Here is a 15,581-nt window from a genome sequence, read left to right as displayed (position 1 = left end):
GTAATTATTTTACTGTTTTGAAAACAAAAAATTATCATGGAACAATTATACTCTGGTGCGTTACGATAAATGAAGCATATTAATGATAATTACTTCTCTGTGGTAGCTTAATTCCTCTCTGTGCTAACTGAATTTAATTTCTACAGACATTTTTATACTAACATGCTAAGAGCTGAGGAGGAAACAGCTGTGACATTTGGGGATTTATAAAAAAGTCGCTAGTAGAACTGAAACTGATCCAAAAACGTAAACTGTGTCCTTCCTAAGTCATATTTAAGCAGCGTGTTCCTGAAAAATGTCTAGATTCAGCTCATTTACTCAGTTCTGTGACAAAATGCTGAAAGAACACCATACATCGGCAAATGTGGATGACCTTGTTTTCAAGACACTGTGGGGGTAATTTCAAGATGACTTTAGATCACCTTTCTGTCAGTGTAAGGCCTTAAGTAAGTGTGAGTGTTTTAATTCATCCATAGTTTATACTGTATATCTTCTCTTGTGTCTTTAAATTATTCTATATAATGCCAAAATCAGATGTATTCATACATGAAAAATTGCCAATAGAGTAATTGATTTTTAGATTTATATATGCTATTTCAACCTAGTGTGAAAACATTCATTCATCCTTAAGCTTTGTAGGTAATGGGTCTGTCCATATAAATTAAAAGGCATGTAATCTATGTTGCAGAAACTCGGGAGGACCGCACTAAAAGACTGTTCAGACACTACACTGTGGGATCCTACGACAACTTCACCTCATACAGGTATAACCTCGATTTCCCGGCAAATTTGCCACTGCACAGTGTTGGCCATGTTTATCAGAGTATACTGTGCTGCACGAAGTATATGAGTCATATCACTCGTGCACAGAGTCAACAGTTTCCTTATCTCAACAGGAGTAATGAAGTGCATGTGAGAAGGTGTTTGAGTGCTGTGGAGCTGCTGCCATCTAAAGGCATCAAGCTGCCAGTGCACTCAGTTCAAATTGTGAAATGCACATGAAATTGTATTGCATAACACTTTTTATCTGTATTTTGGCCTCTGTGTGCATGTGTGTGTGTGTGTGTGTGTGTGCGTGTGTGTGTGTGTGTGTGTGTGTGTGTGTGTGTGTGTGTGTGTGTGTGTGTGTGTGTGTGTTCATCCGTGGGTGTATGTGCACTATGCATACACCTGCATAGTATATACTTGCATGTGTGTAATGACCTGCATGGTTTTGTGCCTTACATTTATTGATTTGCCACCAGGATATGGTTAATCAAGCTGTCAATAGTTTGTTTTTGTTGTTGTTGTTGTTTTTGTTGTTGTTGTTGTTGTTGTTGTTGTTGTTTGTTTGTTTTGTTTTGTTTTGTTGTTGTTCTTTATGCTCAGTTCAAGTCTTTCTTTTGTTTTTGCTGGCCTCTCTCAAGCTGATATTTATTGTGCAAAGAATGAGAGTGCTCCCTCTCCTCTAAATCAGATCTGTTAGCTGAGAGTGGAGTAGCAAGCTATGTTTGGTTTTGTTATGATGCAAATTCGCGCTTTAATGCCAGAGTGTGTTCGTTATAGACATAGCTAGTCTGAGTGAGCACCCACTTTCTCAGCCTTTTATGAAATGTCAGGTTTTAGTTGGATTAAATGTCACTTCTGTTACCAGAGCTCCAGGGCTGTAGAATTACCATTACTACAGGCACTAGCCTGTGATAGTCTACAATGTCCAAATAAAATACCAGTCTGCCAAATGTTGCACATGAATCCCAGATGAGTTAAGTTAAATAATGTCTTAGATGGAAATACTAACTGCAGTCTAAGGAATAATTGAATCACAAAAGGACAGGTTTATTTGAGGAAACATTTACAATTTTCAATTGCGACTCTTACATCATAGTTTTTACTTTGTTGAGCTATGTGGGCGTCCACAGATTCTGAACAGGGAAAATGAGCATATTGCAATAATGCGGCATTTTGGGGCATAGTGCAGAGATGAAAGCATAGTGGATGAAAGGGTTCAGACTGAAACAAAGCATCTTACTGATGCTTAACCAGTGGATTTTCTGTGCAAAATAATTGGTTCAAAAGTGGATAGATAGTTTTTTATGAAACCAAACCTTTGACCTCCCTCCTGCAGAAAGGTTTGTTACGGATCTCCTGGCTCCACCAACAGGAGCTCTGTGTTCCCTTGGTAAGTCTGAGAGAGTGGAGTGTAACTAAGCTAATGGAGACTGCAGCCACCCACTGAGTTGCAGCCTGAACACTAGCCCTCTACATCTGCCTGAGCTGTGAGGTAGGAAGACTGACAAAGCTGAAAATCATAAAATACTACAAAACTCTTGGCTGTAGTGAAGGTGTTCAGGCTGTAAACTGGCAGCAGTCCCCTAAGTGAAAGTGTGTTGTGACAAGATTGGAAGATACAGGTAACGCCACAGGTGCTTTGTCATTTGTGTACACCAAGTTTAGCTTAAAAAATAATGGGTTTATGCTGCCACATCTACATCTAAGGTGCAACATATTCAGACCACCTGTATAATTTTATTTACATCTCTTTTGTATTAGGTATGTTTTAGTTTTCTTCCCTCCTTTCTTTTACATCCTTAACTATCTTCATTTTAGAAATTCATAAGAACTCATACTTATTTGAATATTCCCTGAATAGGTGGTCTGAATATTTTCTGCACACACAACCAGCCGTCAATCTGTCCGATCAGCAGATGCTGATGCTCGCTTTTTGCTGCTTAAGACTGCTTTGCTAACTCGCCTTTGGTTTTGGCTCACAGGCTTTGGACAAAAATGCGTGGCTTGAAAAAGATACATTAAAGTGTGTGCAGAGCAGCACAGGTTAACACCATCTAACAGCCTCTAACACTCAACACACAGGAAAATCAGGCAGTGATGAACTGCTCACTTACTTTTTTTCCTCCTATTCCCTCTGTCATTAGTCAGGGGATAATATTGCATCTGAGCCATCTCTGTCAGTTTCTTTAGCAGAAGCCCTCGACACCCTCCTCAGCTGCAGTCTCATCTGAAGGATCAGCAGGAAGATTGATTCACTCTTAGGTTTTATCCCAAAGATACTTCAATCACGAGGACTCTCTTGCCTGCTCACACTCTCACTCTTATTCTCTCTGTCTCTCTACCTCTGTGTGTGTGTGTGTGTGTGTCTGTGTGTCTCTCGCTCTCTCTCAACATACTATTACAACCTCTGGGAATCCTGATCCTGCTTACTTGCTTGCTTGGCTTTTAACTTGATTGGTTAACAGGAAAGGAAGTACAGGTGTGTGTGTCTGTGTGTGTGTGTGTGTGTGTGTGTGTGTGTGTGTGTGTGTGTGTGTGTCCCTCCATCTCCTCCCACTTCCCTAACACCCCGACTCCCCCTATTCGACCAACCCTTTTTACTCTCCTGCCCTCCCTTCTCGCCCCGCTTGCCCCTCTCGCTTCGTGTGTGTGAGGATGGTGTTGGATTCATACCTGCTCTCCCTCTGCTCTCTCCTTCATAGTGACTATATCATAGAGGAGAAGAATGCTGTTTTACAGAAGAAAGAAAATGAGGGGTTTGGCTTTGTCCTGCGGGGAGCCAAAGGTGAGATAACATACAGAGACACACACAAACACACACCGTTGCCAACACGTCCACATTCACTACTTACCTGTTTTTGCAACGTTTGTGAGTTTTGCGGTGAGAAATACTGTAGTTTGTTGATCTGAGTCACAGAGTACGGCTCAGTCTGTATTGTTACTGTGTGAGTCAACAGCACGACCAGCTTTGGTCAACACTCAGCTTGTATACTCAGATGCTCTCAGGGATCTATGTATGTGTGTGTGTGTGTGTGTGTGTATACATGTAAGTGTGTATTTTTGGGAGCGTGTGTAGCCCCTTTGGTGGCGTCATCCTTGGCTGAGCTGTCAGCTATCTGTCCCATCTGTTCCCCACACATGGCGTTCAGTTTTAGTGGAGACACACTCCTCTCTCCCCTCCTCCCCTTATTTCTCTCGTCTTTGCTCTGTCTGTCCTTGTTTTTCTTCCTCTCTGCTCTCCTCCACCTCCTTCATATCCTTCCTGTCCTCCATCATTATCCTCACAAAATGTTTTACCCGATCGCTTTCATGCCTTTCCACATTTTAACTGAAATTGCCTCTCTACTCATCTCCATCACCACAAATTCATTTTACTCTTACACGTGCCAGCTCCCTGCTCGGGCTGGTTACTATGGCAACCCTTCTCAGGCACCTTGCCGGGAGTCTGAGTATGCTTTACTGCTCCATCACTCACTACCATGGATCTTGGCTCACCCCGCTCTCTTTTACTCACTCTGTCTTTTACTCCCCAGTACTCTTAAACACGCACGCACGCACACACACACACACACACACACACTGCAGTTCACTTAGTGGTCCTCTGAGAACTCTCATGTGTCAGTGATTTAGTTGGATTCGCTCCAAGATTAAATGGAGTTTGTGGTAGCACACTCACTTAACAAAGTGTGCCTGTGAATGTGTGTGTGTGTCTTTTTTGTGAAGACATGCTGCATGCAGTTGTGCAAGTGCTAGCATATGACCGTATGCAGCTATATCTATCAATAATGTGGTTTAGCTGCAGCATGCACCAGCAGAACATCTGCTTACAGTGTTCCTGTCCACTACGCTCAGACATCTTTAGTACACGAATGGAACTAAACACAGTGCAAATCTATTCATTAAATATTTTTTGTAACGCTAGAAGCGAAGGTTTAAAAAATTCATTATTCCCTCTAAGGAAATTAAAATGGAGCAGGCAGAATTTTCCAAAAAGACTTTGGTGCATGTAATACATTTTCTGTGATCTTGTTGTGGTCATTTGCGATCTCATTTACTAGAGAAGCAAAAATGAATCCAAAGCAAACTATAGATTTTACTTAACTGTTCTGGACGGGTATTCTCGGTGTGTTTCTTCTTAGCTGAGACACCCATCGAGGAGTTCACCCCCACCCCAGCGTTCCCTGCCCTGCAGTACCTGGAGTCTGTGGACGTGGAGGGAGTGGCCTGGAGGGCTGGCCTGCGGACAGGAGACTTCCTCATTGAGGTAATTAAGGACAGCTCTTCACTTGCTTCTTCATCTGTCTTTATGTCATTGATGAACCGAATAGTGACGACCTTGAACAAAGAACAAAAGCAAACAATGACACATTCTGAACAGTCCTATGGTGCATTTGTGGATATGGCGTGTATTTCTTCCTATGTCTACAAAGAGGATTTGTAGAAATATATCATCCTGGCTTTGTGTGTGCGTGTTTTCTCCTAGGTAAACGGGGTGAATGTAGTGAAGGTGGGCCATAAGCAGGTGGTGTCTTTGATCCGGCAAGGAGGCAACAGGCTACTGATGAAGGTGGTGTCCGTCACACGCAAACCTGAGTCTGAGGAAGTCGTTCGCAAGAAAGGTAAGGACCAGAAAGATGGGAGGGTGGGTTGTGAAAAAAGTACTTGCTAATTTCATATCTTTCTATCATTGCAATTATAAAGTATTAACTACTATAAAAATAGATAGTTTTCTACTTGTTAGAGTGATGGCTTAAAGTAAATTGTGATGTATTTTAACATGGCGCAGGTAATTTCCCTCAGGTTGTCTCAGTTATTGGATTATGAATTTTGGGATTGTAATGTGATGGAGACGTGTAGTGAAGATAAGTGATATGTATATCTTGAGAAGATATGTGTGTTTCCGTTGTCAAGGTGATTTTTGTACCACATTTCCCTGCTGTAAATTCATGTGGTTTCCATGTCAACCACAGCTCGCCATTACTCAGCTCCCACACAGTCCTGGCACTATGACCTCAGGATTGTGTACACTGCAAAGGGTGTGTGTGTGTGTGTGTGTGTGTGTGTGTGTGTGTGTGTGTGTGTGTGTGTGTGTGTGTGTGTGTGTGTGTGTGTGTGTGTGTGTGTGCGCGCGCGTGTGTGTGTGTGTGCGCGCGCGTGTGTGTGTGTGCGGTAGATTGGTCACCTCCTTTGCAATTATTGAGATACAGAGACAGTGATAAATGGGTTTGACCTAGTTTCATTGGGACAGTACTGTATCACTGTATCAACTGAATCCTGCTAGTCGGGGCCTTGTAGTCTCTCTGTCTCTCGCTCACCTCTGGTGTCTTTGTGTCTTTCCTTATGCTTGTCTCCTTTAAATAAACCCAGTCTCTTGATTAGACAATTTCCATCATTATTCTAGATATTTTAAGTTGTATTTGTCCTTGATTTTGTTAATGTTGGTCTGAAAATGTTATATAATCTGAGAAAAAAAAAATCTTAATTCAAGGTCCTCTCATTAGCTTTTTTCTGAGCTCAGCATCATCTCACATTGATGGAGTTTTGCTCAGTTGTTATAATTTAAATTAACATAATTGGATTGTTTACTTGCTTTGAACATATTTAGCATTTGTGTAGTGTAACACCATTATGATAGATATTTGGGAAACATATGAAAATATGTATGCATAATGGCTTTTATTTGGAGTAGGTTTTACCTTTAATAAGTAGTTCATATCCATTTCAGTTTGTCTTGTTGCCTCCTTTGAAGCTTGCTTAACTCTGCTTGCGTTTAAGCTGGTGATATCAAAGACATATGAGTAGCTGGTAGAGGGAATAAGGTTGGTAGTTTGGTCTAGGGCTGCAACTAACGATTATTTTTATTACCGATTAATCTGACGATTATTTTCTTGATTAATCGAATAGTTGTTTGGTACATAAAATGTCAGAAAATGGTGAAAAATGTTTTTCCCAGAGCCCAAAGTGACATCCTCAAATGTCTTGTTTGTCCACAACAGTCCACGACTCAAAGATATTCAATTTATTGTCATAGAAGACTAAAGAAACCAGCAAATATTCATATTTGACAAGCTGGAATCAGAGAATGTAGACGTTTTTTTCTTTAAAAAATGACAAAAATATCAAGATAGTTGGCAATTAATTTAATAGATGGCAACTAACTGATTAATCGTTGCAGCTCTGGGTTGGTCATTTATTGTGAATTGCAGAAAAGATGGGCAGACAGATTCAAGTGAAGACACACAAACTGTGCAAACAGCTGTAGACAAGATGGAGTGTGTCTGGTGTTTCAGAGCCGAGGGAGACCAGGATTCTTCACTCCTGTTTCAAACTTCTCCTAAATGTCTTTTTTAAATCCTGAGCTGTGTTGAACACCTTCTCCCGCCGCACTGCTCCTCCTTTGGGACTTACTCTGCATATTGTGCCGCACCTTTACACAAATGCACAGACACACGCACGCACAGACACACACACACGCACACAGTCTTGCAAGCAAACACACATACATAAAACACACATTCTCTGCACCATGCGAGGCCTCACTACTGCCACCGTTGCCATGGTGACTACACTGCATGTTTGAATTAAGCATTACATTACAGCAAAAGCATCTCTCTCTCCCTCTGACTCTGTCTCTGTTCCTCTCTCTTTCTGCATCCTCCTCCATCTCCTCTGCTCCCCGCTACTGTACCAGAATGTGCAGACTGGTGAGGAAATGAAGATGTTTGATATGGACTGTACCCAGGATGGCGTATGTACACTAGATCTGCAGCTGCTGATGACAGCAGGATAGTTAGGCTCTAGTAAGGCACTGGGGCATCTGTGGGATTTCGAGATCTATTGCTCTACCGTGGTGCATTGAATGTTAGCTGGTTGATCACATAGAGTCAGCGCTGATCAAGTCGGACTGTGGGGTATTGTTAGGAAACTTGATTTGTCATAGCATGTAGAGATTGCTGCTGTGTGCGGCTTTATGATCGCCATCCGACTGCATGGCATTACATTGTAAATGCAAACCTGACATGTTTAGATACATGTCAGCATTATTTTGTAATTTGGTTAATTACAGTGTTTATTGTAACCGATTTAAAGCCTTTTATTAAAACCTGTGATTCTGTAGTGTGCATGTGGAGCTAACATTTGGTAGATGTGTTTTGCAGCTTTGAGTGGGATGATAACAGCCCAGTTGCCTTGTGTGTATAGTAGGATTTGGAGGCTCCCATTAGTTTTGGGGTATAAATTCTGCAGCATATCATTCTCCTTAACTGCTGAATTTACTGTCATCTCTTCGTCTGTGAGCCCACATGTCATTATGTCCTCCTTCAGGGAGTTTTCTCTGTGTATCTGCATGTGGTCCCGTATGTGGGAGGATATGCATGTGTGTTTAAGCTGGTGTGTCTGTGCGTTTCTGTCTGATGCACACCTGCTAAATTCCAGACAGGCAGCATATTAAAAGTAAGATGGACGACTTTCTCCCTCTCCTTGCCACGCTCATTTTACTCATTCTGCCTATTGTGGCAGGCAAATTCTGTTGTTCTGTGTGTAATGGGAGGATTCAGAAAACTAGGGATGTTATAGAGAGGACTGAGCTGTACATTTACTGCCTCTGGGCTCCTCAACAGAGAGGAATTCTTGCAGCACAAAGACTAAAAAACTGAAAGTCTTGGAGACAGTCTGAAAAATATACTGGCCATCGGACCAACAGAAACATGAAGAAATTGGGCTCCAACCATAGCCTGAACAAGGTCCTGGCTAAGTGCGAGGCGTCCAGTTCATCTGAATTTGACCAGATCAAAGCAGCAAAGACGGGATGGGCTCGACGTCTGGGGGATGCCAGGAGGGCACTGAGCCGCAAAGCTAAAGGATTTTCATCCCCCTCAACTTCATCCTCAACACCATGCCTTTTTTCCACAGCTCCCCCGCCACCCAAGAGAGCTCCCAGCACCACCCTTACTCTGCGATCTAAGTCCATGACCGCTGAGCTGGAGGAACTGGGTAAGTGCCAGAGAGCTGGCCTGCAAATTCCACACTCTCCTCCTCCTCCTTTTCTGTAATATTTCTGCTCTCCCTTTATCATTAAAACTTGGCATGTCTCCTAACTTTTAGAATAGTCACTTTTGTTGGCTTGTTCTTGTCATTTTCCGTCCTCTGCTGACGCTATCTTTTTCCCACCAAGCTTCTGCTCGGAGGAGAAGAGGAGGTGAGTCTGAGGCAAGAAATTGACACCTCTCTGTATTTCATAAAGAGGATTTATCACTGCTGTGTCAGTTTTAGCAATGTTGATTAGAGTAGTAGAGCAGAACACTTGGAACATGTGGACTCTCTCTTTATCCACTTTTCTCTTTTTTTCCCTATGTCTGTCTCTCTTAACTCTTAACACACTCCCCATTGGCCATCAAGGAAACAATGAGCTTGCATTGAAATAGTGCTGTGATTTTTTAACATACCTTACAGCATGTCATCACTCTGTAGTGTCAGCTACATTTTGGACATGCCTTTTTAATCAGTTTATTCGCTACTGCGTTAGCAATTTCAGAAATGATGATACAACGTTTCCCTGGTCTTATGTCTCAGTATTTAGTTCTGGCTCATTTCCTCCTCAACAGAGAGACTAGATGAGATGTTGGCATCCCAGGAGTCTATGTTGCGTTCTCAACCCTCGGAGGCAGATTACAGAGCAGCCACTGTCAAACAACGGCCTACCAGCAGGAGAATAACACCAGCAGAAATCAGCGTGAGTGCACCTACACACAGCGCACTGGCAGACAGCATATGCCACCACGCTCCACTATGTTGGCATACATACAAACTCAATCTGACACATCATGTATTAAAAAACACCTGGACACACACAACACACACATCTATTGTTTGTATGTACTGCCTGGCGCTACAAAGCCCTGTTTTTGGTATTCTGTACTTGATTTGGAATTTTATGGAATCTTTAAAGACATTAAAAACTGTCTTTGATAACGCGCTAAAATCTCTGTGTTTTGTTTTGCTGCAGTCACTGTTTGAGAGACAAGGGATGACTCTACATGGTGGTCTTCACCCAGGCATGGAGAGAGGTCATATACCACTACCTAAGGGGATGTCCAGGACCAAATCTTTTGGTAAAACAATCACCCATCCTGTAAATTTTCAAATAAGGTGAATGATAGTGTATCTTATGTACAGTATGCTCATAGGTAATTTTGTAACATGTGGATAATATAAGATAAGGAAGCTTTCATCCTTTTTTATAAATTGGATCACTGTACCAACAAAGAAAAGCATTTAGATGTTAGCAGTACAACAAACTGAAAGTACAGAGGCTGAAGTTGCATCCTCATCAGTCACACTTAAAGTTTGCGTTCCCACTATCAAACCTTGACAGAGTAACCAGTGCTGACCATTTATATTGTTACAAATCCATATGTGCAATGCATTACATGTTCTGAATGTGCATATGTGCTTATTGGATATTCACAGAAACTGATTTGCAGAGCAGTTGAAGTATAGAGCCTGTTTCAAAAGTAGATATACACATACATTATTAATACTCACTGTATCATTAAATGTTTTTTCCTGTTTTCATCTCAGTAAATGCATGTTGATTTAATTGTTAAATGAGTCAAAATAGTTAGAATTACATGTTTTATTTTAAAAAAATGTATAGATAGGTTTGAAACAACTGATATGTTAATAACTGTCTGAGTTAACAGATTTAAAGATAAAAGAATTACAGTTAATTTCTTATGAAGCAGCTGTGGACCTGCTAGGCTGGTTTAAAAGTTTCCTGCTATCACAGTTTCCTAATCCCCATCACCAGATGATCTGTGCTCTTCCCTCCCTCGTCAGGTGCCACTGAGGAGGATCGGCTGTCTGCCCTGGCAGGTGAGCACCGATTCCCCCGCAGTTCCTCTATGACAGACAGCCTCCGAGACCACTCCCAGCCCCATCCCATCCCTCCACCTCCACAAACAGCACCCCCTCCTCCCCCCTATTACCTAGACACTGGTCCTCCCCCAGCTTTCTGCCCCCCTCCTCCCCCATCCAGGACCCAGAGTCAGGGCCATGAGCCTGGAGGACGCTCCAGCTTCAAGCCCTCCTCATTGGACCTGCCTTATGAGGCCACTCAGCGGCAGGCCTCACACATTGAGAGACAGAAAAAAGCCCGCTCCATGATCATCCTCCAGGACTCTTCCCATCTACCTGTAGAACCTACAGAAATTCCCCGTCCTTCTGCTGCTACACCCCCTGAGCGAATCAAAAGGAAGGGTCGGGTTATTGACAACCCCTATGCCAATGTGGGGCAATTTAGCATTGGACTGTACACACCCACCAAGCCCCAGAGGAAAAAAAGTCCCCTGGTGAAACAACTACAGGTAGGTTATACGTTAATGATGACCTGATAGTTTTACCCGAGTGCCAAAGGCCCTCTGTTCTTGACGTATTTGGCTGATTTTTTTTGTCTTACTGCAGGTGGAGGATGCACAAGAAAAAGCTAGTTTGGCCTTAGCTGCTACCCACTCCCGAGAAAGCTCACCCTCAGGACGACACCCACATACCCATGGGCACACACACACCAGCCGTGTAGACTACTACCAGCAGCAGCTGATGGCTGAGCGAGAGCGTCTGCGTGCCCAGGGAGAAATAATGTTTCAGGGTAAGGGCCCCTTTGCTGCGGCAATTGCTGGAGCAGTGAAGGATCGTGAGCGTCGCCTAGAAGAACGGAGGAAATCCACTGTCTTCCTTTCTGTTGGGACCATGGAGGGAGCGTCTACCACCAGCGCAGAGGCTCCCTCTCTGACTCAGTCTCACTCCATCGATGAACGAATGCTCACCCGAGAGCTGGGCCAGCTGCCTCCTCCTGCCTTGGCTCTGAGCCCCTCACCTAGTGGGACCACCTTTATCCATCCACTCACAGGAAAGCCTCTGGACCCCAACTCACCACTGGCTCTTGCGCTGGCCGCAAGGGAGAGGGCACTGACCTCCCAGAGCCAGTCCCCAACTAGCAGCCCAGAGCCTAGGACTAAACAGGAGCGGGTAGGCCAGGGCGTTATATTCATTGACACTCAGACCAAAGAGTCTCCACATGGGGAAGGGGCACCCTCATCTCCCCCTTTTTCGCCTAAAAGCGCCAAGGCGGCGGGGTATGGAGTTGGAAGCTCCCCGGCATCAATCTTAGCTCCCCAGCCCACCAAATCACAGTGGGCCACATCACCGTCAACTGTATCATTCCGACAGGAGATGGAGGCCAGGGTAGAGGAGAGGAAGGAGGAGAAGAGACTAGAGGATAAGAAAAGTATGTTGATCAGTATTATGGATACTTCGCAGCAGAAGACAGCAGGGCTGATCATGGTCCATGCTACCAGTAATGGCCAGGCTGTTGGGGTAGGTTCAGAGCTAGAACAGGCACCTGCCCCAGCATCCACAGAGCCCAGCAAATCTCCAAGTCCACGGGCTAAATCCCCCAGTCCCACAGTCTCCCAGCCCCAGCTCCAGCTCCAGGCCCAGCCTCAGACTCAGCGTCCTGCTAGCCCAGCCCAAGAGAAGAGTCTGGCTCAGGGAAGCTCCGAGGAGGATGTGGATCCATACACAGTGACCCTGCCCCCTGCAATGTTGTCCTCCAGTGATGAGGAAACAAGAGAAGAGCTACGTAAGATAGGAGTTGTCCCACCACCAGATGAGTTTGCTAATGGGCTGCTGGCACAGGCACAGGGGGTGCCAGTGCCCCCAACTAAACCTGCCACCTCTCCTACCACCCCTACAACACCGACACCCCAAACCCCCTCAACTCCAACCACCCCAACTGTGACCCCCACTCAGCCTCAGCCTCCCCAGCCCCAACCTCCACCTAGTGCAGCAGCTGTCTCAGGGAAGCCCTCTGACCCTTTGGAGCCCCCACCAGTGGGCGAGTCTGGCTCTGCGGCTGACTCAGGCGTGGAGGAGGCTGACACGCGCAGCTCCAGCGATAGAGAGCGAGACCACCATCTCGAGACCACCAGCACTGTCTCCACGGTTTCCAGCATGTCCACATTGTCCTCAGAAAGCGGCGAGCCTGCTGACACACACACCACACACACCTCCTATGCCGACGGGCAGACTTTTGTGCTCGACAAGCCGCCAGTGCCTCCTAAGCCCCGACTCAAGTCCCAGATAGGAGGCAGTAAAGGCCCCGTCACCTTCAGGGACCCTCTGCTGAAGCAGAGCTCTGACAGCGAGCTGCTATCACAGCAACAGGCTGCTGCCCTGGCTGCTGCTGCGGCTGGAGGAGCTGGACTGCCCTCAGGTGGTTCAGCCTCAGTGACTGGACTAGCTCCCACCAAGCCGCGCTACCTCTTTCAGCGGAGGTCCAAGCTGTGGGGGGACCCAGTGGAGTCCCGTGGGCCAGGAGTGGGACTAGGTATTGGGAGTTTGGGCAATCTAGGTGGGCTGGGACTGGGGCTGGGTGCAGATGACGGAGCAAAACCATCTGTTATGGGAGAGCTCAGTTCTCGACTACAGCAACTAAATAAAGACACTAGGTCATTGGGAGAGGAACCACTGGGAGCATCACTTGACCCTGGGAGAAAGTCGCCTGTGGCAGGTGCCAGGTAAGAGAAGAGCAGTAGAAGTAACATGTACTGCAAAACTGTATTCAACACTCACAGACAAAACAAATTAGGACATAAACAATAATGGTTTCGAGTTTCATTCATATCTTTTACTCATTTAGTGGTAGAGACATCATAGTCAGCAAACTAAGGTGATTCCAGTGCCCAGCCTCAGAGAAGGGTCTCACAGTAAAAAAATAAATAAAATTGCATTCTTGTCATACTATATTAGTTTAATATCTTTCTCTTGTTTCTCAAAATTTTATATTACTGTTATTTACAACATTATTTATGTCTACAGTGGATAATCCCTCTTGATTCTTGCAGTAACAAGCCGCCTGGAAGACAGACTGCAAACACAGAGGCTTTCATATATAATTCATAAGTCAACATTTAGACCTTTTACTACTTTATTTTAGTCTAAAATCTTATTGTAAATTCACCCTTTCTCTGGATAGGGGGATGCTTTGAGGTTGTGTCAAAGACAGGGGCATTAGGTTTTCTTTTCTGTGCAGTTTGTGGTTTTACACACATTTTAAAATATGCAGATGAATCCATATTTAAACCAGTCTACCGTGATGGTAAGTGATAATGAGATCAGAGGTCACTTGCATTTGCAAGCATTAGCTTCCCTGACAATGTTAGTGTAACACAATTTGTTAATATATGTGCTATGCCTTTCTGTATATTGCATAAAGCGAATATGAGGAATAGAAAAGAGGAGAAGACAAACTTTCTTCTCTCACAGCAATACCAGTGTTATCTAAAGCACAGTGGTGTTTTTTGTCTGTTATCTGTGGGTTTCTTTTTCACACCATGCCTGAAAGTACAATGAAGTCCTTTATATTTCTGCAGATTTGAGGACACCGAAGAGAGTAAACCTTAAGGTTATAGCCCCTAGGGTAAACCAAAGCTTTTTTTTTTAATATCTTTTCCTAACAAACCTATCAACTAATCCCACTGAAAGAGAATGACCCTTTTACATACTTTGTTTCATGTATTTTCTTTTCTTTTTTATATATTATTTGTTACCTTGTTTGCATCACTTGATTCCTTCACTGCCACTCTTCTTCTTTTAGAATCAATTAATGAAAAAGAAGATAAAGTATTTGGCCATAGTGCTATGTTTTTGGGAAATGACTGGTTTTAGAGATAGACATTTGAGTAGTACTACAGCAGATGTCTCTGGTCTTGGGTATAAGCTGGTCCTTGTTTCCATAGTTACAGCTATACTCCTCAGCCTCCTGTTAAATGATCTGTGTTGTGTTGTACAGTCCATACCATAGACAGTAGTAGTCAATAAGTTAGTATTACACAGTGTGTTTGTGTGTGTGTGTCTGTGTGTGTTTTGGTAAGTTATCTATTGGTGCAAACAAGGTAACAGAGCCTGGAGGCATGCACTTCCTGAGAGCCTCTCTTCATCTCACACACAGTCTCACTGTTGGGTTCTAACCTATAACCCTGTTAGTAGCTACCCTCCCAGCTTTTCCTTGAGCTTATCCCAAAGCCCTAGTTTCAATGATACATACAGGGATACATCCTTATATCCACTGCTCTTTGCAGTTATCACTGATATATATTTGATAAGACCAGAAACTGTAGTTTTCTCCTTATCACTGTCCCCCATCCTACAGGATTATCAGTGATAACCTCAAAGATTTAAGGATGTATTTTCAGATATATTTGAACATGACTGAACTAATGGTGTGTCATGTCTAAAGTCATGTAGAAACCATCCCCTCATGATCTTGGCAATGACTAACAGACAAAGTCCCGAATTGCCACGTCGAGTAACTATGAAAATAAACAATGGAGATTTTTCTTTTGATCTGTTCAGGCTTTGGCTCAGAATTTTTCCTCGAGACCACAGTAACCTGCCTCAGCTCGGTTTTGTTTTTATAGCATGGCAGGTTGGAAGTTCATCTGAAAGAAAATGTCTGACAAGTACTCATTATACCTCTGTAATGATGTCCCCAGAACAAACAAATGCTGCCTTTTTTGGATGTTCATTGTAGTTTCACCCAGCCACGACATTGACACTAACTGATGTTAGTTTTAATCTACTGTTGGGGTGAAAGAGGAGTTACTCAATACAGTAATTATCAATCTAGATCTTAGATTGTAGCTTTCAAAGAGCTCAGTAATTTGTAGGCATTCTTCAAATGCAGTTGAGTTTGATTTTTTATTGCCTCGTTTCTCTCTTTTCTTCTTCCTCCATCCTCATCTCTGTTCATGGAG

At 43.7% G+C, this 15,581-nt stretch overlaps 1 protein-coding gene across 7 annotated transcripts in view; it reads left to right on the top strand.

Annotated features, from left to right (window-relative positions):
* shank3a (SH3 and multiple ankyrin repeat domains 3a) overlaps positions 1-15,581 on the top strand; it is a 174,236-nt gene that overhangs the window by 151,159 nt on the left and 7,496 nt on the right. For 6 of the 7 annotated variants that reach the window (XR_006096128.1, XM_042410919.1, XM_042410920.1 and 3 more), the window contains 9 exons: positions 689-764; positions 3,471-3,553; positions 4,908-5,032; positions 5,252-5,387; positions 8,680-8,760; positions 9,372-9,499; positions 9,773-9,878; positions 10,606-11,132; positions 11,230-13,343. Coding sequence is in view for 6 of the 7 variants with exons in the window: in XM_042410919.1 (XP_042266853.1) it covers positions 689-764; positions 3,471-3,553; positions 4,908-5,032; positions 5,252-5,387; positions 8,680-8,760; positions 9,372-9,499; positions 9,773-9,878; positions 10,606-11,132; positions 11,230-13,343 (3,376 nt within the window). In the remaining variant the exon portion in view is untranslated. Of the gene's footprint in view, positions 1-688; positions 765-3,470; positions 3,554-4,907; positions 5,033-5,251; positions 5,388-8,679; positions 8,761-9,371; positions 9,500-9,772; positions 9,879-10,605; positions 11,133-11,229; positions 13,344-13,670; positions 14,193-15,581 lie in introns of those variants that run through there. The other variant, XM_042410923.1, reaches the window with a different exon arrangement.

The sequence above is a fragment of the Thunnus maccoyii genome, chromosome 5, assembly GCF_910596095.1.
Source record: "Thunnus maccoyii chromosome 5, fThuMac1.1, whole genome shotgun sequence".
Taxonomy (NCBI): Eukaryota; Metazoa; Chordata; class Actinopteri; order Scombriformes; family Scombridae; genus Thunnus; species Thunnus maccoyii.
The sequence above is the reverse complement of the archived record's forward strand: the minus strand, read 5'-3'. Positions and strand labels throughout refer to the sequence as shown.